The sequence below is a fragment of the Brachypodium distachyon genome, chromosome 4 (genome assembly GCF_000005505.3).
Source record: "Brachypodium distachyon strain Bd21 chromosome 4, Brachypodium_distachyon_v3.0, whole genome shotgun sequence".
Lineage (NCBI taxonomy): Eukaryota > Viridiplantae > Streptophyta > Magnoliopsida > Poales > Poaceae > Brachypodium > Brachypodium distachyon.
Genome location: NC_016134.3, coordinates 31,152,133 through 31,177,276, shown reverse-complemented (window position 1 = coordinate 31,177,276; position 25,144 = coordinate 31,152,133). Strand labels below are relative to the sequence as shown.

At 43.2% G+C, this 25,144-nt stretch overlaps 3 protein-coding genes and 1 non-coding gene across 5 annotated transcripts; 2 read left to right on the top strand and 2 right to left on the bottom strand.

Moving 5' to 3' along the window:
* The first annotated feature begins 401 nt into the window (after positions 1–401).
* Positions 402–3,351, top strand: LOC100833738 (cyclin-dependent kinase B1-1). The gene is made up of 7 exons (XM_003577810.4): positions 402–907; positions 1,431–1,492; positions 1,598–1,709; positions 1,803–1,896; positions 2,313–2,382; positions 2,605–2,743; positions 2,968–3,351. Exons 1-7 carry the CDS (start codon positions 560–562, stop codon positions 3,058–3,060), a joined length of 918 nt encoding a protein of 305 aa, XP_003577858.1. The 5' UTR covers positions 402–559; the 3' UTR covers positions 3,061–3,351.
* Positions 3,352–3,526: 175 nt separating this feature from the next.
* On the top strand, positions 3,527–4,463 carry LOC112268874. The gene has a single exon (XM_024455096.1). The coding sequence runs from the start codon at positions 3,572–3,574 to the stop codon at positions 4,223–4,225; it is 654 nt and encodes a 217-aa protein (XP_024310864.1). The 5' UTR covers positions 3,527–3,571; the 3' UTR covers positions 4,226–4,463.
* Positions 4,464–9,112: 4,649 nt separating this feature from the next.
* On the bottom strand, positions 9,113–9,196 carry TRNAL-CAA. Its single transcript has one exon. It is a non-coding gene; the product is annotated as a tRNA-Leu (tRNA).
* A 779-nt stretch (positions 9,197–9,975) lies between these two features.
* LOC100833435 (cytochrome P450 714C3) lies at positions 9,976–15,939 on the bottom strand. 2 transcript variants are annotated; one of them, XM_014901960.2, is made up of 5 exons: positions 15,039–15,939; positions 12,596–12,822; positions 12,298–12,527; positions 11,545–11,923; positions 9,976–10,573 (listed from the first exon to the last, which is right to left on the bottom strand). In XM_014901960.2, the coding sequence occupies exons 2-5, from the start codon at positions 12,791–12,793 to the stop codon at positions 10,139–10,141; spliced, it is 1,242 nt and encodes a 413-aa protein (XP_014757446.1). In that variant the 5' UTR covers positions 12,794–12,822; positions 15,039–15,939; the 3' UTR covers positions 9,976–10,138. The 2 variants fall into 2 exon arrangements, with proteins under 2 accessions (XP_014757446.1, XP_003577857.1); XM_003577809.4 differs by lacking the exon at positions 15,039–15,939 and adding an exon at positions 14,049–15,032.
* Positions 15,940–25,144: the final 9,205 nt, after the last annotated feature.

Below are 25,144 nucleotides of genomic sequence, written 5' to 3'. Positions count from 1 at the left end.
AAAGCGAGCAATAATCAATGCTAGTTACACGTGTAAATAGCGGCGAAGCTCGAGCATAATTAAATAAGGTGGATATGGCTTGTTTCTAGTTTAATGACTTATTAGATCAAATATAAAATATTTTAAAGGGACGAATAAACTAAAACAAAAAACAACAACAAAGATCCCTGATAAAGCTATAAGTTGCATCAAAATTCAATAAAACTTGGTATAAAAGAATGAATAAACTGAAAAAGAAAATTAGAAACAAAAATTCCTGATAAAACTATAAGTTACTGTACTAAGATTCCGAAGTCAAAATATATGTCTAAGAAAATTCTAACACAAGGAAAAGGATCACTGGAGGGAAAAAAAGAGGTCCTAATATTCCTATCCTTATTTCCCGGCCCAGCCCATTTCCAGTTGCCACTCCTCCCTTCTTCTCTCTTCTTCTTCGTCTTCCCTCCCTTCCCCATTTGAAACCTCTCCAAATCCCCCCACCCCAGCCAACCTAGGGTTTGCTTGCTCCTATTCCTCCCCACCCGCCGCCTGCGCCGCCCTCACCGCCGCCGCCGCGCCCATGGAGAAGTACGAGAAGCTGGAGAAGGTAGGGGAAGGGACGTACGGCAAAGTGTACAAGGCGCAGGACAAGGCGACGGGGCAGGTGGTGGCGCTGAAGAAGACGCGGCTGGAGATGGACGACGAAGGGATCCCGCCCACGGCGCTGCGCGAGATCTCGCTCCTCCGGCTCCTCTCCTCCTCCCTCTACGTCGTGCGCCTCCTCGCCGTCGAGCAGGCCACCAAGGGCGAGGGCGGCAAGGCCGTGCTCTACCTCGTCTTCGAGTTCCTCGACACCGACCTCAAGAAGTTCGTCGACGGATTCCGCCGCGGGCCCTCCCCCAAGCCCCTCCCCACGGAGGTCGTCAAGGTATATAGCCCCTCCTAGTTTTTTTTGAACTCGTTGGAATGACTCACTCCGCTTTTAATTAAAGGCAGACTGAGGACAACAAGAACAGTGCTTGTTTTTTGGTTGTTGCCGATCCGTATCAGGACTTGGGCGGTGTCCGCTCTGCATTCTGACAATGTAATTCTGTTCAACGCTGGTTTTATGTATACGGAGAGAAGTAATTCTGTTCAATGCTGAGAGCCTGAAAGGAATGGAAGCGTTGAACCATTTAAATTGCTGATAAAAATGTGGAATCAGGATCTCAACGGTACTATGTGTTTGTAAGTTGGTTGGTCCAAATTCAGCATCGAAAATGAAACTCATATAAATTGTTGCCTCGTTGCACAAGAATAAATTAGTTTTATGCCCCAAAGTTATGTGCGTAACAAATTATTCGTAAATTTCAATGGTCGCTAATCTAGGCCATTTGATAGCAGTTGTGGAATCTATTATCCTTTTGATAGGTTTATTTCGGGCTAATGGATATTTTATTTGCTTTCTGTAGAGTTTCTTGTATCAGCTATGCAAAGGAATTGCACACTGCCATGGCCATGGTGTCCTTCATCGGTTAGATATTATTTTCCCTCTGATCTATGTTGCTGGAACGATTCGCTCCATGGTATTGCATTTGTTCCTGCTGTGATTTACGATGATTCATCCTTGATATTGTAGGGACCTAAAGCCACAAAATCTGTTGGTTGACAAGGAGAAGATGATATTGAAAATTGCAGACCTTGGATTAAGCAGGGCATTTACTGTTCCTATGAAAAGCTACACCCACGAGGTACTTTCTTGTCTAGTCATCTATACAAATTGGATAGCAAACATTATGTTCCACATAAGTTCATCATTTCTATCCCTGTTTACTGTTTTGTAGATTGTGACACTTTGGTATAGAGCTCCTGAAGTATTGCTTGGAGCAACACATTACTCAACTGGTGTTGATATTTGGTCCATTGGATGCATCTTCGGTAAGCCAAATTTCCTTTTGATCCATGCCTTTGGATAACTTATCCTTGCACCTAATATGGAAGCACTACTTATGTACAATCAGAGCAAAAATACACTATGAGATGGTCACTCTTGTCTATAATCAAATACAGATAAGTGGGTTTTTTAATTCTAAAGACAGGCTCTTGAAAAAGGAAGGATTCCAGTTAAGTGTTAAGTACAAACGTGTCTTGAAATAAAAGCAAGCTGAATTCTTTAATTTTAAATTAATGTGAAAGATTTTAAGCTCCAATTTCACATGGGTCTCATGTTTTTTGAATTTCTGGCCAAGTGCTTAAGTTTTTCCTGGCTCTTCTCAACTTACAAGATGACACATTTTTCCTGTTTGATTGAAGTCTTTTCCCCCTATTTTGATGCTTATAAACTTTTTATACAGCTGAGATGGTCAGAAGACAGGCTCTTTTCCCTGGTGACTCTGAGTTACAACAACTGCTACACATTTTCAGGTTTTTCTTTCTCCTGTTTCTCATGAAGTCATGAGTAGTTTGAATATGTATTTATCAACTTTTCTTATGATAAAACTACTTTTACTTAGTTGCAAGGCACACCGGGTATTTCATGAGTTGATGCTTGCCATAATCTGTTTATATTTCCTCCTAGTCCATATATCTTCCATCAATTTACATTCTGAATGTATTGAGCCGTTAACTAAAACTGTTTTTGACAAGGCTGTTGGGAACTCCTACTGAGGAGGATTGGCCTGGTGTGACTTCTCTGAGGGACTGGCACGAGTATCCGCAGTGGAAGGCACAAAAGCTGACGCGTGCAGTCCCTACACTGGAACCCGAAGGAGTTGACCTGCTATCGGTAAACTAGAAAACTGATTTGACATGCTACCCATGTTTCCTGTCTCTTCAATTCAAGTTTATTCCTGTTCATCGATGTCTTTATATTTCGTGCTTTTTTTTTCGTGTGCACTTCCGTTCAGTTTGCCATTAATTTGCCATGGCTACATCAATTAGGTTGCAGCAATCTGTATCCAGAATCTTGCTATGAGCTGACAACAATCTCCGTTACCTCGTTCCTCGCAGAAAATGCTCCAGTTCGATCCGGCCAACAGGATAACGGCCAAGGCTGCGCTGGACCACCCTTACTTCGACAGCCTCGACAAGTCCCAGTTCTAGCCGTGTTCCACTTCATCTGTGTGCTGTGCTCCCCAACTTTTCTGCCATGAGTTGGGTGCTGCTGAAAACATGGTTCTGCACACTCAGCAATGCCGTGTTGCTCCTAGTTTGGCCTAAAACCTCCAGCCAGGTTGAAATTTCTTTTTCCGAACTGTCAACTGAAGATGCTTGTTCTTCAGATACCATATGAGTGTTGTTCTCTCTGTACCGGCTTGTTTGATAAGACGGATTTTTTACGGACAATGCGACATGTGTGTACCATAATAATAAGCTATCTATTCGTGAAAGATACATGTGGTTGCGAACTGCGAGATCGTTCACTAGCTAAGCTTAGGTAACTTGAGAATACGGGCAAAGAGGATAACTGGAGATCGTTCACTAGCTAAGCTTAGGTAGCGCGCCCTTGTTTTTTTTTTTCCTCTTGGTGCTCTCTTCTGTTCGGACGATTTCCCGCATTCCCCGCCATCGCCCAATCCCCAAATCCAAAATCCAAATCGCTCCGCCTTCTCCAATGGCGTCCTCCCCCTCATCGTCGTCGAAGCCGACGACCCCCTCCGCCGCCACTCTCCAATCGCGCCGGCAGCGCCGCCGCCGCTGCATCCTCATCACCCTCGCCGCGGCCGTCTCCCTCACGCTCCTCCTCGCCCTCCTCCTCGCCGCGCTCTGCCTCCGCCCGCCCACCACGCGGCTCCTCTCCGCAACCCTAGCCGGCGTCGCCCCGCGGTTCTCGCTCCTCCCGTCCCCGTCGCACACCCTCAACCTGACCCTCCTCCTCGCCGTCGCCGTCACCAACCCCAACCCCGCCTCCGCCTTCGCCTACCCGTCAGGGGGCGCCGCGGCCGTCTCGTACCGCGGGAGGGAGGTCGGAGAGGCCCGGATCGAGCCGGGGGAAGTCCCCGCCGCCGGCGACGCCGTGGTCCGCGCCGCCCTCACGCTGCAGGCCGACCGGCTTGTGGGCGGGGAAGGGGGTGTGGGGAAGGTGGCGGAGGACGTGGAGAGCGGGGCCATGGAGGTGGAGGCGGTGGCCAGGGTGCCAGGCACCGTGGTGCTCCTCGGCGGCGTGATCCGGCGCGCCGCCGTGGCGCGCTCCGAGTGCACGATCGTGTTCGACGTCCTCGAGGCCCGCGTCGTCAGCCACCGGTGCCGCGACCGCGCCGAGCTCTGAAATGTGTTGTTCCATCCGCCGGAGAAGAAGAGGAAGCAGATGCTGTTGTCCGGCGCCGGCGAGCGGTGGAGGCGCGATGTGCCACGTCACGGACACACAACACGTGGCGGGACTGCCACGTCGGCTTAGCTTTCTTCTTGCCGTGAAGTTGATGTTCGACCTCGGAGCACAGAAATATTATTATCTGTAGATAGATGATGATTCAGGATGAAATATAGATGACGATGATTCGGAGCAAGGGGTGTCCTCGGGGGAGCAGGGGGCTGTGCTGGAGAGACAGGAGAGCGTGTTAGAGGAGGCATGTGGATGTTCTCCTCTGAAAGAATCTGAAAAATAGCTTGATTGTGGGTTAGATATAAAAACTCCTCAGAACTTTAATGGATCTTCGAAGAAGAACAAGGGTTCTTCCAAGAAGAAGAAGGGGGGAGGTCGCAAGGCGCGATTCCGATGAGTGTGCTCTTTTGGAATGTTAGGGGGTTGGGGACGGCAGCACGGCGAAGTCAGATCTTGGAAATTATCCGGCAACAAGGGGTGATTGTGTTCTGTCTACAGGAGACTATAAAAGCAAAGTTTACTCACAGAGAGCTGGTGTCCCTCGGGGGATCCCACTCCTATCATTGGGCGATTAAACTCGCTGTGGGTCATTTGGGGGGGGGGGGGGGGGTTCTGATTGCTGCTCGAGATGATATTTTTGATTGTATTGGTGCTTCACAGGGGGAGTTATGGTGGTGAGGAACAAAATCTCTAAACTGCAATGGGAAGTGATGAATATTTATGGTCCAGTATTGCACGAGAGAAAAGCGGAATTTTTGGCGGAAATCTCGGACCATGTCCTGACAAATGATGCGCCCCTGGTTTTAGGGGGCGATTTTAATTTGATCAGGTTTAGTGGTGATAAGTCGAGGGGCTTGCTGCATAGGACTGCTATGGTGCAGTTCAATGCCGCGATCAATCTTATGCAGATCAGAGAGCTTCATCGTGTTGGGTGTCGGTTCACTTGGACGTACAAACAAGAACAGCCTACTATGGAAGTTTTGGACAGAGTTTTCATGAACAACAACTCCCAGTTGCTGTTTCCTCGGGTGATTGCGGACACATTGACTAGAGTGGGCTTGGATCATAATCCTATAGTGGTCAACTTGGGTGAACAAGTGCAGAACAAAGTTTTCTAGTTTCGGATGGAACCGGGATGGTTCCTGGAGGCTGACTTTAAAAACTTGGTGATCAATAGGTGGCCTGTCAGAGGGGAGGACAATGCTGCTGATTTTTGGCATTGGCAACAAACTGTCCTTCGCAAGTTTATGAAAAGTTGGGGGAACAATCTTAGAGGGGAGACGCGGCGTAAGAAACAGGGGCTGTTGACCACGTTGAATGACATGGATAAAGTCGCTGAGGCAAACCCGAGGGGTGCCTTTGATTGGCGAGCAAGATACTTAGTTGAGGATCAGTTGGTGAAAATTTATGTGGCGGAGGAGCTTTACTGGCAACGCAGAGGTGCTTCCCAATGGTTATTGCAAGGCGACAACAACACGAGCTACTTTCATAAGGTTGCTAATGGACGTAAAAGGAAAACGGTGATCATCTCGTTGGAAGGGGAGGAGGGCCTCATCACGGAAAATGAGGAACTTAAGGCACACATTACAAGGTACTACAAGCAGCTCTTTGGCCGAGAACCTGACACGTCGGTACATTTGGCGTCTGACATTTGGAATGAGACCGAGTGTGTCTGCAGAGATGAGAATTTGGAGCTGTGTAAACCATTCTCCATGGAGGAGATTCAGCGAGCGATTAAGAAGACTAAGACCAACACGGCACCGGGCCCGGACGGCTTCCCGGTTCAGTTCTACAAGGAATTTTGGCCACAGGTGAAAGATTTAGTGAAGGAGTTGATGGATGAACTCTATTAGGGGAGATTGAACCTGGGGCGTCTTAACTACGGAGTTATCATGCTCATCCCTAAGATTAAGGAGGCCAATGTTATCCGACAATATCGACCCATTTGTTTGCTCAATGTTATTTTCAAGATTATCACAAAGGTGCTACTCTGAGACTGACTCCAGTGGCTGCTAGGATTATTAGTAATGTTCAAACTGCTTTTATCCCGGGCAGACACATTCTCGAAGGAGTAGTGGTACTTCATGAGATTTTACATGAGCTGGATAGGAGCAAAGCTCAAGGGATTGTGCTGAAACTAGACTTCGAGAAGGCTTACGATAAATGCGGTGGCCGTTCTTGGTTGAGGTGCTGAGACGGAAGGGCTTTTGCCAACAGTGGATTGGCTGGGTTAGAGCGGCGGTGGAATCTGGAAAAGTTTGTATTAATCAGAATGGTGAATTGGGAGAGTATTTTCGAACCTTTAAAGGTTTGAGGCAGGGGGATCCACTCTCGCCACTTCTTTTCAATCTAGTTGGGGATGCGCTGAGTGCTATGATCCAAGCTGCAAGAGACAAAGGACACCTTCGAGGGATGGTGCTTCATTTGATCCCGGGGGGGATCTCACACTTGCAGTATGCGGATGACACGGTGCTCTTCATTCATAATGATTTGCAGTCGATCCGCACGGTGAAGTTCTTATTATATTGCTATGAGGAGATGTCTGGTCTGAAAATCAATTACCAGAAAGAGTGAGGTGTTTGTGCTTGGTGTGGAGGAGGGGGAACATGCGCAAATTGCGAGATGGTTAAATTGTCAGGTTGGCACTTTTCCATTGAAATATCTGGGCATTCCTTTGTCCCCCAAGAAGATTTTGCTTGATGAGGTGGAGAAGAGGTTGGAGGGTTGGCAGAGCGGTAGCCTTTCTTTTGGAGGAAGGAAGGTGCTGATTGATTCCTGTTTAGACAACCTTCCAACATATATCATGGGGTTCTATCATCTCTACGAAGGCATCCATTATAAAATGGACATGATTCGAGCGCGGTTCTTTTGGGAAGGGATCAGTGCGCAAAGGAAGTATCATATGGTATGGTGGGAGCTTCGTTGTCGGCCTAAGGAGTTTGGTGGTTTGGGCTTTGTGGAAAGCAGAACCAGGAACACCACCTTGGTCACTAAGTGGATTATGAAATTGGAACGGGGAGATAATGACCTTAGTTGTACCCTGCTTCGGAATAAATATATGGGAGAAAATGGTTTCTTCCAGCCCAATACTACGCTGTCTTCTCAATTCTGGAAAGGGCTACATGCAGTAAAACAATGGTTCGCGGTGGGTAGCGCCTATAATCTGCACAATGGCAAAAGCATCCAGTTTGGCTGGATCAGGTGCCGTTGAGTGTGCGTTTCCCAAGGCTGTTCTGTTGTAATGAACAGCAGCATGCTTTGGTGTGTGAGGTGCTCCTGGATGATGGGCCGCGCCTTTCGTTCAGGCGCTCCTTCAGAGAGGAGGAGTCCGAGGAATGGAATGAGTTACTTCAGGTGCTAGCTCCTGTCCATTTGGAGGATGCACGGGATGAGGCCCGTTGGGAGCTAACCCCAAAGAAGATCTTCTCTACGAGTTCGATGTATCGTGCGATGATGAATACCGGGAGTGAGGACTTACGGATGATGGACTTATGGAAGTCTCATATCCCACTGAAGCAGAAATTTTTTGCTTGGATGTGTGTCAAGGGACGTATTCAGGTGACGGATGAACTAGTTCCCAAAGGTTGGCAAGGGGAGGAATGATGTCAGTTGTGTGGGCTGACGGAGACTGCAGAACACTTGACCTTCACTTGTCCAATTGCTTTTTACTGATGGAGTTTTATTAGGGATTGCTTGGGTTGGGGTAGGACGCCGACTTCTTGTGCAAAAAATTTCGAGTTGGTTATGCGCCAGGAAGGGAGAGTCAAGAATCATAAGTTCTGGTCGTTGTTTGCTGCAGTGGCGTGGACGCTTTGACTTACAAGAAATGATATGGTCTTCAATCAAAAAGTTTGCCGTTCTCCTTTGCAGGTGGTCTTCAAAGTCGTGGCGGCAATGGAAGTGCCTGCTTCCAGATAAGAGAAAGGCGGCGACTGTTGCTATCACTGAGAAGCTCATGGAGGGGGCGATTAAGGAGGCGCAAGGCGTGGGTTGATTTTCTGTTCTTTGCTTGTAACTTCGGTTGGTCGGGTGTGCCTGGAATGTTTCTTTGTTTTCAGACGGTGCTGTGTTTTGGTGGCGTGTGCTGAATGCTGTAAGTTGGTTTAACCAGCATAAGACCTCTGGCTTTTTAATAAAGCTGGGCTGAAAAGCCTCTTTTCCAAAAAAAATATATATGGAAAAGAAGGAAGAAGAGGATGACCCCTTCTCCTAGAGAACTCGTTCTAGCTCCACCGTCACCTCACCTCACCTCCTTCGGAAGATCATCGGACTTATCGGTTCTTTGGGTGATGGTACGATCCCTTCTCCTAGATTCTGATCAGCCAGTGGAAACTGTAGTTTCTCCCGTGTAGAGTCTTTGACAGGCATCTTTATTTCTCAAGGGCCGACGTGCGGCGGTGGCATGGAATAAGGTCTCCCCTTTTCGTGCTCGTTCCAGTGGTGCTTCGTATCGTCGGGAGGTGACGCTTTGTTGTCGAGACGGTTTTTTCGAACTCCGATTTTCCTCAAGTTCCTACTTTAGGACGGAATCGACCGAGCAAAAATTTAGGTTCATATCGTCCTCTCGGGGCGCGAAGTTAGGGTTTCTTGCCATCCGTGTACATGTGACGAGATGTGGTGTTAGGTTTTTCAGATGGGTTAAAGGATTTGACAACTATCGCAGCTTCGAAACGCATTTTGGGCAAGATCATCAGAAGATGCTCCCATCTGGATAATAAAAATAAGAGAAGAACGAAATGATAAAAGATTTTGGGCAACACGATCAAAAGATGCTCTCGTCTCGATAAATAAAAGTAAGAGAAGAACGAAATGAAAAAGAGAGTAACAAATAAATGTCAGAAGTGGGGTTCGAACCCACGCCCTCGTAAGAGGACCAGAACTTGAGTCTGGCGCCTTAGACCACTCGGCCATCCTGACGTTTTTGTATTTCGTATGATCAAATAATTACAAATATCCGTTCTCAGATGGTTAAAATGCAAAACTACATTATTAGCTCCATACGATTGCAACTCATCGTGCCCACATACCATGGATGTGGAAATCAGTTTCTGAAATATATATATATTCAACACGATCGTGTTCACTCTATTTCCGTGACGCAAATTTTTTTGGCACATTTTTTGGACAAATTAATGGATATGTTTATGTTTAGAGCTCAGCGGCAGCTGTAAAAACCATGCAATCAGAGTAAAAAAACGCATTCCCAAGCAACAGCAGGGCAGTGCATACAGCTTTTAGGGTAAGATTTGGCAGAAATTAGAATAACCACGGTAATCTCACATATCACAAGCAAATCCGTGGTATATGTTTATGTGACCTTTGAATTCTGACCCGTAATCTCACATGTCACAAGCAAATCAATGGTAAGTTTCCCAAATGCATAGTGTTGTAGCAGTTAATTGTAAGGAACCAAATCCTTACCGTTATTGCAGTAGGACTGCAAATGTGTCGAGGAATAGTCATGCCACACAATACAAGTATACAGCTATGTTGTATTCCGATACAAATCCACGCTACTTATTTCAAAACGGAGGGGGTATATTATATGTGCTGTATAAGCATGCTTCGTAGATCTGCGGGTACATATACTCTAACCGGGACCTATGCGGGCCAACGAAACCTGGTCTTGTGTGGAGAGACGACACTTGTGTGGACAGTATGCAAAACCAGAAATACGTCAATGTTTTAAACAAAAGTTTTCATAAGACCGGTGTGTTATGGCGGTTTCTTTAATAGAAATTGAGCGGTAGGCACATTGTTTCGAAAAATTCCACACAGTTACACATAACCCATTATAAATTCATGAAACTGAATTTAAGAAAAGAAGCAATCTCTCCAAGTTTTGAGTACTCTAGTTATTCATGGAAGCCTGGCGACGAGGAGCGGCATGCCAAACCCGGGCTCAATGGTGAGCCGGAACGCTGGTGCATGCCGGTACCCCAGCGACGGTGAGAACGCGAACTTGCTTAGTAGGCGCGCCAGCAGCACCTTGAGCTCCACCATAGCCAGGTTCTGCCCGGCACAAACCCTCGGCCCGTGGCCGAACGGCATGTACATTTGCGCCATCGCCGGCCTACACGCCGCGGAAGCGCCACCGGCGAACCGGTCCGGGCGGAACTCGCGGGCGTCGGGGCCCCAGACGGCCTCGTCCAGGTGCAGCATCAGCATGGCAGTCTGGATGATAGTGCCCCGCGGCACGTCCAGGCCGCCGAGCTTCACGTCCTCCAAGGCTTCCCGGTACATCATCGATGCTGGCGGGTACAGCCGGAGCGTCTCCTGGATCACCATGGTGATCTGTCAAAAAGAATGAAAGGAACATATAAGATATATATAGAGAGAGACAAAGTCAAATAGAGAGAGAAAACACACGTTCATGAGAGAGAACGGATATATATACAGAGAGAGAACACATATTCTTGAAAGAGAATGGATATGTATATAGAATAATACAGAGAGAGAGAACCGATCAGATGTTAGGTGTTTCAGATCTGCATCTCACCTCGTGGCTCTATAGAATCACATTTTTGTGGACTTAGCCGGATTCAGATCGGCCTGTCATTAAAACATACTCTCGTCCCATAATTCTTGTCAAATATTACATGTATCTAGACGTTTTTTAGGAATTGGTACATCCATATTTGGGCAAAATTGAGACAAGAATTATGGGACGGAAAAGGTAAGAGATTAGCGTCTGCGACCACTGTTTTCAGATCAGAACGAAACAATATTTCTCTCAAATGCATTGTAACGCAATAGTGTAAAGGTAACGGCAGCGTCTATTCCTCCGTTTCCTCTTAATTCTCAGCACACGTCAGAAGCTAAGATCAAACGATCCCAGTTGAGCACACGGACGGTACTGATTACTGGCATAGTGTGCTCGGGAGTAAAAAAACCAGTCCCATAAGATATATCAACATATAAAATATCAAATATATCAACTAGGTCTAACCTCTTGAAAAATTCCTTTATGTCTATGACAACTATGATGTATACTAGTATCTATGCAAATTTTCTGCATTTTTCTTGTGGTGCAACAGAATAACTTATATTACTGATTTTCGTGTTCTCAATTCATTAAGGATTCAACATGTCATGGTATCCTATACCTGCATTTTTCCTATTTCTGTATGTTACGATTCGGGAGATCCAAAGAGGCTCTTAGGGTGAAACAAAACAATTTCTACTACCGATTCTGTCATGGCATCCTATACCTGTGGTAGGCTCTACATACATACATACATATATATATATATAAATGATCTCACTGTTTTGAGTCGCCGGAGGGCGTCGGCGTCGGGCAGAGTCGGGCGTCCATGGCAGACCTCCAGAGCCTCGGCACGGGCCCGGTCCTGCCATGTCCGGTGAGTGGCGAGAAGCATCAGGCACCAGGTGGCGGTGACCGCCGTGGTCTCGTGCCCCGCGAAGTAGATGTTCTTGCAGTTGTCGACGATGAAGTCCTCCGCAGTGCCGCCGCCCCATCCGGGACAATGGCGAGCGCCATCGACAATCGTACGAAGAAGGTCGTTATGCTTACTGTCGTCGTCGTTGATGCTCTTTTCACGGTTTGCGACATCCAGGATGAGCGACCGGACTTCTCGCTCTAGCTTTTGTATCTCTTTGTTACTCTTGGTTGGTAAACGCTTCCTGGTAGTAGCAATAATAATAAACCACCAAACGCAAAAAAAAAAATTATGAACAATATGTACTCTCAGACTTTGTGCATATGGTTAAATCCAATTTGCTAAAAATCTACTACCGCCATTCCAAAATATAAGGCGTATATTGTTTGTGAAACTTTTGACAAACTTTGTAGAAATAGTATCAACATCTGCAGACAACAGTGCCAAATCAACATTACTAGATCCATCATGAAATATGTTTTCACGGTGTATTGATTTGGCATGTAGATGTTAATATCTTTTGTTATGAGTTAAATCAGCTTTAAAAAGTTTGGTGGTCAATAAAAATATTTACGCCGTATAGTTTGAACAGAGAATATTGTGTGCTTATATATTTACCACAGTGCATCCTGCTTTGAAAGCGTCGTCTGAAGCTGCCTGAGCTTGCGGAAAATCTCTTCCCCAGTTGTGAAATCGCTCCCGAAACACGCCTTCGCTATCACATCCGCTGAGAAGTTCCGCAGATGATCATCCACATAGATCTCTCTACTCCCTCCAGCATTGTCAAGCATGGTCTCCCAGCCTTCTAAAAGTGGGACAGAAGCCTCCTCGATTATTCTTATCATCACCTGCAAATTAAACAACAACAGAATCAGCATATCCCTCCATGAAGAACTCTGGTAGCAGTAGGTAGTACCTTGATCTTCTCCATGAAGAACTCTGGTGCAACGATCTTCCTTTCATAGGCCCATAGATCACCATTCGCCACCAAGATGCCTTCGCCGAAGAGCGGTTTGCGAGATCTCTTTATGTAAGTCGGTTTCCCTAGTTGCGTCGACGTACAGTGGCTCATGTCCTTGATCATGGCTGGGTCAGCAACATAAAGAACCTCCATGGCTCCTGTCGAGTATAGGAATACCGGCCCTGTGGCAAAATTCATAATACCATATAATTCATGGACATAACTGACAAAATAGATCTCACAATTATTTGATTTTCTACAGCACCAAATTTCTGTAGTATGTAATTTAGCTGAGATGTTTTGTCGCTGTACACAAAATGGAAGAATAGATACCTATAGAGTCAAATTTGTTTTTTGATCAACAACTAACTACCTATACACTCGCAAAACAAAAACAAAAACAAAAACCAACTACCTATCACTTCACACATTTTATTAAGGGGTAGTTCAGCAGCATGTTCATATATATAGTATAGAAGAGGACAAAAGGATGTATCCAGAATCACTTGGCTCCAGCAACACTCCAGATACCAAGAGAGTTAATATATCATTAACCAAAAGACTAGTATTTTTTTGAAAAGAAGGAAGACTATAGTATTGTCCACACATGCTTAGGGTGAGCAGAGTTTATATCATCAAGGTTTCAATTAACGTTTAACAGAAAATTACAACATCAAAAGATAACTTCTAGTTTTCAATATTTTAAACTCAAAATATTCCAAACTTCTGTATCTCTTAAAAAAAAGTCCGAAAAGTACAGCCATGATATTCCAAATTTCTATATCTGACTATCTGAGCTGTTGTTCCTGTCTTTTGAGATATCATCTTTACACCCAACTAATTAAGGTTGAAAAGATTGTCCTTTGGAAGTAACTACGAGCGAAACACAGTGCAGAACATGTAATTGAGTATGACGCAGTTTTCTCTTTTAGGATAATCACACCAACAAATTGCTAAAGATTCTGGTGCTCTTTTAGTCTTGTGTCAATTTCTAGTGATTTTCTCCATCAATGGATTGCTAGTTGTGAAAAGCTTGATGAAACAAAAAAATAGGTGTTACTGTTAAAAGAAGACCCGAACGAAGGTTTATGGTTTGATGGCCATTCTGTAAATTTTCTTTTGTTATTCGCTAACAAACCAAAGGAAACTAGATTAAGAAAACTTGATTTCAATTGCCGTATAAACCAGTGGCAGAACTATAGCCCATTTGCAAAGCCTAGGCAAAGTTAATCCAACCAATGGCATCTTTGGACAGTGCAAATATCTGCAAAATCAGAAGAAAAAAAACCTGCCTAAAATTGGATCATCAATCAAATGATAATATGAACATGCATGAATCTGACTGGCACAGAACCACACAAAAACCAAAGATAAAAATGCATGCTTGATGGGACTTCTGAATACATACCATATGTTTCTCTCCAGAGAAGCAAGTGAGGAAAGAGGGTGGACATGTAGTTGTTGGTGTCCTGCTTCTGTTCATCAGATGCCAGCTCCTGTCTGATCCTCTTAATCTCCTGGGTGTTGCCATGGAGCAAACTAGGCTTGGGACCCCTCACACCTTGGTTCCTCAGTTTCCTTCTGATCCTCTCGGGCCTTAGCCATAGGATCTCACAGATGTATAACAGAGGTAACCCAAGGAGTGTGGGAAGAAGAACCAGAATTAGGAGATGAAGTTTCTCCATGGGACAGAGTTTGGGAGAAGGGAGGAGAGTTGTCAAATGTATAAGACAAATTGTGATATTTTTATGTCCAGCTGTTTATTCGTTTCAGGTTTCCAAGTATATATATATGGATGCTGTTTCTGTCTTCTTCTGTTTGTTTCTGATTGTCTATTGATTTTTTTAAGGTGCTCCTAGACTAATTTGGATAATCTATCTTATGTGATTCAATGTTAATTAATATTTGCTGCTATTGCCTCTTGATAGGTACAAGAGGATATGAATGGATATATATAGGGCACCTAGTACAAGCAAGGAAGCTAATAATAATAATAATAATAATAATAATAATAATAATAATAATAATAATAATAATAATAGAGCTCTTTTACATCGGGGAGAGTAGTAGTATTGGGCGAAATCAACGGTTTAAAGCGTCAGTATTGTTGAGAATAATTATTTATGCTAAATTAGATTAATTATTAGTTAGTTAATGATTAATTAGATAGTTAGTTATGTAACTGTTTGTGTCCCAAATTTTGGAAAATTTGGGACGCGAAGGCAAAAGTTTGGGACACCAATGCATATATTGGTGCCTCTTCACCTTATATAAATATCATCATCAATCAATGAAATAGAACAAGAATTTCATTCTAACACGTTATCAGCCATGTTTTGCTCTACAATCAAAAGGTAAGAAACATGGCAATCAATGATCTGCCCTTAGTTGTTCTTACCGTTCTAGAGTTCCCTGGCCACCATGGAAGTAGCCGCCGGTGGGCCCCGCGCTGCTGGTGGACCTCGCGCTGCCGGTGGGCACCCCGCAGCCGACGCCTTGCGGATGGCCGCCGCCGGAGCACCACGGGTGGCCGCCGACCGCGCCTGGATCACTCCGCGCCCCTGGCTTCTGCCGCGCCCCCGGCCTCCGCCGCGCTAGCCTCCACGCCCCCGCCTCCTGCCGCGCCCCCGGCCTCAGCCCTGCCGGCCCCCGCGCCACCGCCTTCGGCCACACAGGCCCTCGCGCCACTGGCCTTCGCGCTGCCGGACCTCGCGTCGCCGGCCTCCCAGGAGTACACACCCTCCATGGAGTGGTTATTGTCGGGGCTGGCGTCGCCCATGCTCGGCGAGGAGGACGATTTCATCATCGCGCTTGCGCCTCCACCGCCGCCCCTCTACTGCCCCGTCCATGGTTTCGGGCCGTGCCCGACGAGGGACGGCACGGCGCGCCCACCTCGTCGCCCACTCCGCCGGTCACCGACGACGCACCCCCGGCCGTCCCCAGCACTCCGCCGCCCATGGAAGCTCTGCCCCCGATCAACGACGACGAAGATGATGGCATGGTCCTCGACGCCGTAACCCCGGAGGCACGGAGGCTACTCTGCAAGTATGCGGCCGCCATGGCGGCTCACCGCGCCGGACCGGCCGGCGGCGGGTGGAATCCCGCCGTCCTTGGCCTCTCCTCATCCGACGAGGGGAGGGCCCCTTCCCACTAGGCGAGTCGACGACGGCGGCCGGGCTGCGGCAGAGGAGCGAGGCGGACGACGGGAGGGTCGAATGGCGGACGGCAGCGGAATTGGGGAGAGCGGCAGCGGCGGCGGCGGCGGGAAACCGCCCGTGCCCGAGCCCCCCTCCCCCCTAACCGCCTGTGTCGGTTTTCCCTAGCCCAACCTGGGCCGGCCCAAAGGCCACCAAGGCCCAGGCCCATCCCACCCGAAGCCCCCTCTGCGCGCGCCCTTCCTCCACTGGCCTCAGCCATTTTGCAGAAAAGTCCGGGATTTTCAGCTATTTTCGATTTGGTCCATGTATCTTTTTAATAGTTGTATTTTACATACCTATAGGTCCCTGCACTTTTATTTATTTAGATTCCAGTGGTTTTTAGGATATATTCCTACTAAAAACATATTCCTATGTAAATGTCAATGTAAATATTGTCGTGTTCAATGTGTTTGTATATTATACATCCCCTATTACATGTGATATTTACACTTTGCAATTGAGATCTTTATTTCTTGCATTTTTGAGAGTTTTGCTTCAACAATTAAGTCCCAAAAAGTATCAAAAATGCCCAAAAAATTTGACTTCATTCAAGAAAAATCTCCATTCGTGATAAGCAAAAATTATCACCATGTAACTACCTCAATTTAATATATTCGAATCACAAGGTACTATAGACTTTCAATAACGGTAAAACGATATATTGCGTTGAATTTTCCGTGGGAACATACACCTTAAAAAGCAGCGAATTATTTCGCGTAGTGCTGAGAGGTCTACATTGTGTAAATACGCACAATGACTACCTTCAACGTGCTCTTCCAATATTAAATAACACAAGGTGCTACAGTTTTTCAATAACGGTAAAACGATATATTGCATTGAATGTTCCGTGGGAACATACACCTTATTGAAAGCAGCGAATTATTTCGCGTAGAGCTGAGAGATCTACACCAATAAATCGGTGATTATCTTCAAGATGTTATTTGAGATCTACACTATATGAATTTAACATTGATTAAATTTCATGCATTTTATTGCAATTTACTTACAACATACAACAATGACCACAATATTTTGGCTTTACCTACTAGTAATTGACAAAATCAATGGTTTTTCAATCCCATGTAGGACAAAATGACCGGGAACGAGTTTGACGAACTCACCCTCAACGGTCGAAACTATCCAACTTGGGCAATGGACGTAAAAGTGAGCCTTGCGTCACGCGGACTTTCAGCGGCCATACAACCTCCTATAGAGGGACAAGAGCTCATCACAGATCTACACAAATATAATGCCTTATACATTATAAAGAACCACATCCATGTTGATCTCAAATTAGAGTATCTCATGGAAGAAAATCCATACACACTATGGCTTGCCCTTCAAACAAGATATGAACAGCAGAAGGTCGTAATTTTGCCTGAAGCCACACATGAATGGACTCAACTACGCCTACAAGATTTTAAATCTATAGGAGAGTTCAATCATGCCGTTCATAAAATTTGTTCAAAGATGCAATTTTGCGATAAGGAACCTTCTGAAGCGGAAAAGATCGAAAAGACCTTATCTACTATGCTTCCGGCCGATAGGATCCTTCAGCAACAATATCGTGCACGCCAATTTAATAGATATTCTGATCTTATCCATGTTTTACTTTAGGCCGAAAAGCATGATGAACTTGTAATGAGAAATCATCATCAGCGTCCGGTAGGCGCTGCACCTTTACCTGAAGTACATGCTAATTTTCAGAAGAACAACAAGTTCAATGGATCGAATAATCGACCAAACAATTTCAAAGGCAAGCAAAAGGGCAACAACAAGAAAAACAAGCCACGTGTACATGATAAGGGAAAAGGCAATTTCAAACCACAATACGACAAATCTAAAGTTTGTCAAAAATGTGGGTGCTACAAGCACATTACAAAGAAATGCCATACTCCTCGACATTTGGTAGATCTGTACCTACAATCCGTAGGACGCAAGCGATCTGCTCATCAAGGACCAAGATTTGAATCACACTTCAATTTCCAATCCGACAATTCCAAGGAAGCCGGTTGTTCGCATGATGTCAAAGAAGAACCAAGCAACAACCCGACAATCCGATCATCCAAGAATCTAATGAGCACGGAGAACATGATCATTGAATTCACTTCAAATGATGTGTTTGGAGACCTAGAATAGTTCACCTATCTTCGAAATAGATATTATCTATATTTACGTTCATAAGTATTGTTGTAAATAAATTATAATGATCGTTGTCATCTATATTGTAATATTACATTATTGTATCAGCACTTTGATATCAACATATTTGACATATGTATTGTAAATTACGATTGTATTATCAATTTAATACATAAATAAATTTGTATGTATTCTTTATATCTATTAAGAATGATATTAAAATTCTTCCTTTTCCATATATAGTTTTCTACGGGAGTCAATCCAAAATGGACGAAGAACTTTGCCTTGTGGATAGCGCCACTACAAACACTATACTTACGGAAACACAATATTTTCAAACCCTTACTAAAACGCAAGGGAATATTTTGACAATCGCTGGACGCGATACGTTAATTGTTGGTTCTGGACGAGCCATCATTACACTTCCTATGGGTACACAAGTAATAATCAAGAACGCTTTATTGTATCCTGATTCAACACGTACTCTAATAAGTTATAGGGATATCTGTCAAAATGGGATTCATATAGAAACCCACGATGACAACAATGAGGAATTTCTCCTATTTACAAAAAGTAACGGATATGGCAAACAAATTCTTGAATTTTTTTTTTCTTTATCGTCCGGATTGTACTATACATACATAAAGCCTGTAGCCCATGTTGCGAATAAAATAATTTTTCAGAATGTCAATACATTTCAGACTTGGCATGATCGCCTTGGTCACCCCGGCATCGGGATGATACGGAAAATTATTAATAATTCTGTTGGTCATAATCGTAATAAAGAAAAATTTCCAGAATCTCAGGATTTTGTATGCACAGCATGTGCACAAGGCAAACTCATTTTAAGACCTTCTTATCTTAAAATACAAGCGGAACCACTACAGTTTCTTGAACGAATTCAAGGAGATATTTGTAGTCCTATCCAACCATTGTCTGAACCATTTAGGTATTTTATGATATTAATTGACGCATCTGCAAGACGGTCCAATGTGTGTCTACTTTCCACACGTAACCATGCACTCGCAAAGATAATGAGCCAAATAATTAAATTAAAAGCTCATTATCCAGAGCATCGAATTAAAACAATTCGAATGGACAATGCCGCTGAATTCTCCTCACGCGCCTTCAATGATTATTGCATGGCATTAGGAATCGAAGTTGAGCACTCAGTCCCATACGTCCACACACAAAATGGTTTGGTTGAATCTTTTATTAAGAGAATTAAGTTTATTGCAAGATCTTTATTACAGAATTGTAATCTACCAACAACTTGTTGGGGTCATGAGGTTATACATGCCGCTGATTTAATTCAATTGCGACCAACTGCATATCACACTACTTCTCCCCTTCAATTACTACATGGAAATCCACCAAGTATTTCCCATCTGCGAAAATTCGGTTGCGCTATATACATACCGATCTCACCACCACAACGTACATCAATGGGACCACATAGAAAATTGGGGATCTATGTGGGGTACAAATCACCGTCAATTATCAAGTACCTAGAACCTCTCACAGGGGATCTATTCACTGTCCGGTACGCTGATTGTATTTTTAATGAGGACCATTTCCCGGCATTAGGGGGAGATTTAAAGTACCAAAAACAAGAATGCCAGGAAATCAATTGGAATGTCCAAGGCATTTCCGTCTCTGACCCACGTACTCAAGAAACTGAACAACAAGTTCAGAAAATTATAAATTTGCAACATATTGCAAACAATTTACCAGAAGCATTTGTTGATTACAAATGTGTAACTAAATCCTATAATCCTGCACATAACGTACCAGAAAGAGTGGAGGTACCTATAAAAACCACTCAACCTCCTGCACCTACCATTCAAAGGAAGAGGGGGAGAAGTACGACAACTAAAAAGGATCTCGCTTCCAGCAAGCAACAAAAGGAACAAACGAAGGAGCCGCGGCAAATAAAACAGAAGAATAAACCTTCTGAACCTCCTTCAACAACAATAACAAATGTGAGTCAACATTTGATTGACCAAGATCAATTGGGTAATATACACCCTATGGATAACCAACATCCACAACCCAGCTCAATAGTGCACTCAATTACTGATGGGACATCGGAAAACCTAGACTTAACCGCAACGGGAAATCACAAACAGTCACCAAAGGTAAATGAAATTTCAACAAATTATTTAGATACTGGAGAAACATATAATAGAAAGACTACATTCGTCGACACATATTTCTCAACTAAGATTGCAGACAACCTTCTAAATGATCATCATCCAAAAACCATAGCTGAGTGTGAAAAACGCTCCGACTGGCCTAAATGGAAGGATGCAATTCAAGCAGAAATAGCCTCGCTCAATAAAAGAAAAGTATTTACAGAAGTAATACCTACACCTCCAAATGTTTCAAATGGGTTTTTGTCTAGAATAGGAACGAAAACAATGAGGTGTTGAGATACAAAGCGAGACTAGTAGCACAAGGGTTCACGTAGAGACCCGGCATTGATTTTAATGAAACATATTCTCCGGTTATGAGTGGAATTACTTTCCAATATTTAATCTCATTGTTTGTTCAAAATCGTCTATCTATGCAGTTGATGGACGTCGTGACTGTATATCTTTATGGGTCATTAGATTCGGATATTTACATGAAGGTTCCCGATGGAATCCAAATTCCGAATGCTAAAGCAAGACGCAACATGTACTGTGTAAAGTTGAATAAATCTTTATACGGTTTAAAACAGTCGGGTAGAATGTGATACAACCGACTAAGTGACTTTCTCATTAAAAAGGGTTACTCTAACAATGATGACTTCCCATGTGTATTCATCAAGAAATCCAAAACAGGATTTTGCATTATCTCTGTATATGTTGATGATTTAAACATCATTGGCAACAAACATGATATTGATGAGGCTCGTAATCATCTAATGACGGAATTTGAAATCAAAGATTTGGGTAAAACCAAGTTCTGCTTAGGTTTACAACTTGAGCACCTTCCTTCGGGAATATTGGTTCACCAAGCTACATATATCCAGAAAATCTTGAAGAAATTTAACATGGACAAATCATATCCATGCAAAACACCTATGGTAGTTCGATCTCTAGACGTAGAGAAAGATCCATTCAGACCAAAAGGTGATGGAGAGGAAATTTTGGGATCTGAATTCCCATATCTTAGTGCCATTAGAGCATTAATGTACTTAGCAAATTGCACCCGGCCAGATATTACATTTGCGGTAAATTTATTAGCTAGACACAGCGCAACTCTAACAAAACGTCATTGGGTAGGAGTCAAGCAAGTATTTCGCTACCTACAAGGCACTAGAGATCTAGGTCTATATTTTCAAAAGGAAAACCAAGACTCTGAACTAATCGGATACACTGATGCTGGCTATTTATCTGATCCCCACAATGCCAGATCCCAGACCGGTTTCGTGTTCCTACACGGTGGGACAGCCATATTGTGAAAGTCTTCCAAACAGACTCTAGTGGCTACATTTACAAATCATTCGGAAATAATAGCCTTATACGAAGCATCTCGTGAAAGTGTATGGCTACGAACAATAATTAACCACATACAACAATCATGTGGTATTGGTTCAATTGAATCACCAATGATTATCTATGAGGATAATTCAGCTTGTGTTACTCAAATGCAATCAGGTTATATAAAAAGCAATATAACTAAACATATTGCACCTAAACTATTCTATCCTCATGAATTACAACAAAATAGGGAGATAAATATCTTGCAAACCAAATCATGTGATAATTTCGCAGATTTGTTTACTAAGTCCTTACCCAACTCCACATTTCAGAAATGTGTATATGGGATCGGTATACGAGAACTTAAAAATTTGCAAGCATCAGGGGGAGTATTCACCTGAGTTTAACCTGTACATAACATCATATTGCACTTTTTTACTATTATGAGTTTTACTCACTAATTTCTCATAAAAGGTATTTAATGAGACAATATTAACATAAGATTATATGTCATATTTTATATTTTCCCCACCGGGGTTTTTGTAGATAACATATAAGGCATATTTATTGTCCACATAATTCAATATGAACTATCAAAAGACAATATTCAAAATATGTTATACCATTTTCTCCTTAATTTTCCCATTGGATTTTTAAAGGGAGTTTTCATAACATATCAATATTATTATTATTTCCTCAATATTTTTCCCACAGGGTTATTGGATGAAATTACAAGATTACAAGATTTCATGATGATTCGGGAATATACAAATCAACGAAGCAAATTGATCAAGGAGGAGTGTTGAGAATAATTATTTATGATCAATTAGATTAATTATTAGTTAGTTAATGATTAATTAGACAGTTAGTTATGTAACTGTTCGGATCCGACGCGAAGGCAAAAGTTTAGGACACCAATGCATATATTGGTGCCTTTTTATTTTGTATAAATATCATCATCAATCAATGAAATAGAACGAGAATTTGGTTCTAACTTTTAGGAATTCAACGTTGGGTTCTTAAGGTAGTTTTGTCCCGACCCGCTGCCCTTGCCGCCTGTGCCTGACCAGTCCGACCATTCCTAGCGTCCCTTCACGTAAAAAAGAGATGGCGATTAATTAGCCGCTGCCGCTGTACTTCCGGCCATCCGCCGGTCACCGGGGCGTCCCCGCCAGCCGTCACCATCTTTCCCGGTCATCCACTCGCGCTTCCCCAATTGACTATCTCCGATTGATCTTTTGTTCAGCGCAACCTCGAACAAGCAATACTTGTACGAAGAATCAATCAACCAGAACAAGCGCACAACCTCGAGCAAGCAATACTTCATATGAAGAAACAAATGATCAATCAACTAGAACAGGGCCAAATCGATCTCCTTGCCGGTTGGGCGCCGACGCGTTCCTGATTGATTTCCCAAGGAGACAGTGATTGATTGACTCCAACGCCAACTCGTAAACCAGTACATTGGGAGGACATTTTTAGGGATCCAAATTTCTCTGGACAAAAGATCCAGTGCGCTCTTTCTTTGCGGGATTTGTTTGATATGTGTTCCTCTTTTGCCATTTTAGTGAAAATACTACTCCTTTTGCCTCCTAGTATGGATGAATCTGGACCGTTAGATCAATTTTACGGATGGTTTATATTTGTTAGTCCCTACCGTAAAAAACCTATAATAATAATAATAATAATAATAATAATAATAATAATAATAATAATAATAATAATAATAATAATAATAATAATAACTGTAGTGTAGGGCTTTTGAAGGGTGATCACGGAGGCATGGATGGGTGCCAGCGACAATCAGGCTAATTACAAATACAGATGCAACTGTAGGGCTTTTGAAGGAGGTGAGCTGGGTAGGAGAGGAAGTGGAATTGTCACCACCCGTTTTGATTTCAATTGCCGTATAAACCAGTGGCGGAACTATAGCCCATTTGCAAAGCCTAGGCAAAGTTAATCCAACCAATGGCATCTTTGGACAGTGCAAACATATACAAAATCAGAAGAAAAAAACCCTGCCTAAAATTGGATCATCAATCAAATGATAATATGAACATGCATGAATCTGACTGGCACGCAACCACACAAAAACCAAAGATAAAAATGCATGCTTGATGGGACTTCTGAATACATACCATATGCTTCTCTCCAGAGAAGCAAGTGAGGGAAGAGAGTGGACATGTAGTTGTTGGTGTCCTGCTTCTGTTCATCAGATGCTAGCTCCTGTCTGATCCTCTCAATCTCCTGGGTGTTGCCATGGAACAAACTAGGCTTGGGACCCCCTCACACCCTGCTTCCTCAGCTTCCTTCTGATCCCCTCTGGCCTTAGCATGTATACCAGAGGTAACCCAAGAAGTATGGGAAGAAGAACCAGAATTAGCAGATGAAGTTTCTCCATGGGACAGAGTTTGGGAGAAGATGCTGTTCCTGTCTTCTTTTGTTTATTGATTTTTTTTAGGTGCTCCCAAACTAATTTGGATAGTCTATCTTATGTGATTCAATGTTAATTAATATTTACTGCTATTGCCTCTTGATAGGTACAAGAGGATATGAATGGATATATATATAGGGCACCTAGTACAAACAAGGAAGCAAATAATAATGCCATTGATGTTTTCTTTTTTTTCGAGACCACTGATTAATGTTTTCTTTTTTTTTCGAGACCACTGATCAATGTTTTTTTTAGGCCACCGATTAATGTTTTCTATTTCCATGCTTGGCTGCCCTGTGGTTCAAGCCATGGATCAATGCCGTAAAAAAGAATAGAGTGATTTTTGCGGCATGTGTATTATTATTAATAAACAATTCATAGATGATTACATTTTTTAGATTCATGTTCCATCTTTCTACAAATAGGGATGCAAACGGGATCCCGCGAAAGTCCCGCTTCTAGTTCATTTTTCAAATCTTCTATTCAAAATTTTGCTCAGAATTTGAATAAGAGATTTGATAATTGAACTAGAAGCGAGACTTTCGCGGGATCCCGTTTGCACCCTTATCTACAAATTCTATATGATCTACATTTTACAGTAATCATAAACTGCTGACTTGACTGGTGTTCATAGCATTTAGGATAATACTCTATATGACAGTATGTGTTAACTGGAAGATCGAAAAATGTAGTTTTAGTTCCGAACATTTTCAGATGAATATATAGTTTAATTTCTTTGAAAATGAATAAACATAGTCCCATGGAGAAAACTAATTGTTGGTACAGGAGAAGTATATTTATGGAAGTCAACGTGGGAAACACTTCACTTTTAACATATAGAGCAGCAAGAAAATTGCCAAAGCAGAACATTTATGTGGTCACACATGCCTCTTGATCAATGGACATCATAGTAGCTAAGGAGGAAATGCTACTTGCACACTCAGCATGATCATAAATAAGTCCTGAGCTCCCAAAAAATATCTCATTGATCATAAAACTAATTTAGAGTAGTACTTCTAGTTCAAAGCCATGCCAACCTTTATGAAACGAAGGGAGTAGATGCTAGTAAAATTTTCTATAAACTTGGTCAAACTTTAAGAAATCTGACTTAGAACAAAGCTTGAACATCTTGTCTTGTAATTTGAAATGAGGGTGTAGTTGGTTGTCAAACTATATGGCACAAAGATCATAAAAAGAAATCAAAGGTCAAAACACCCATGCCTGTAATATTTAGCCAAATCTCCCAACGAAGAACGATAAGGCA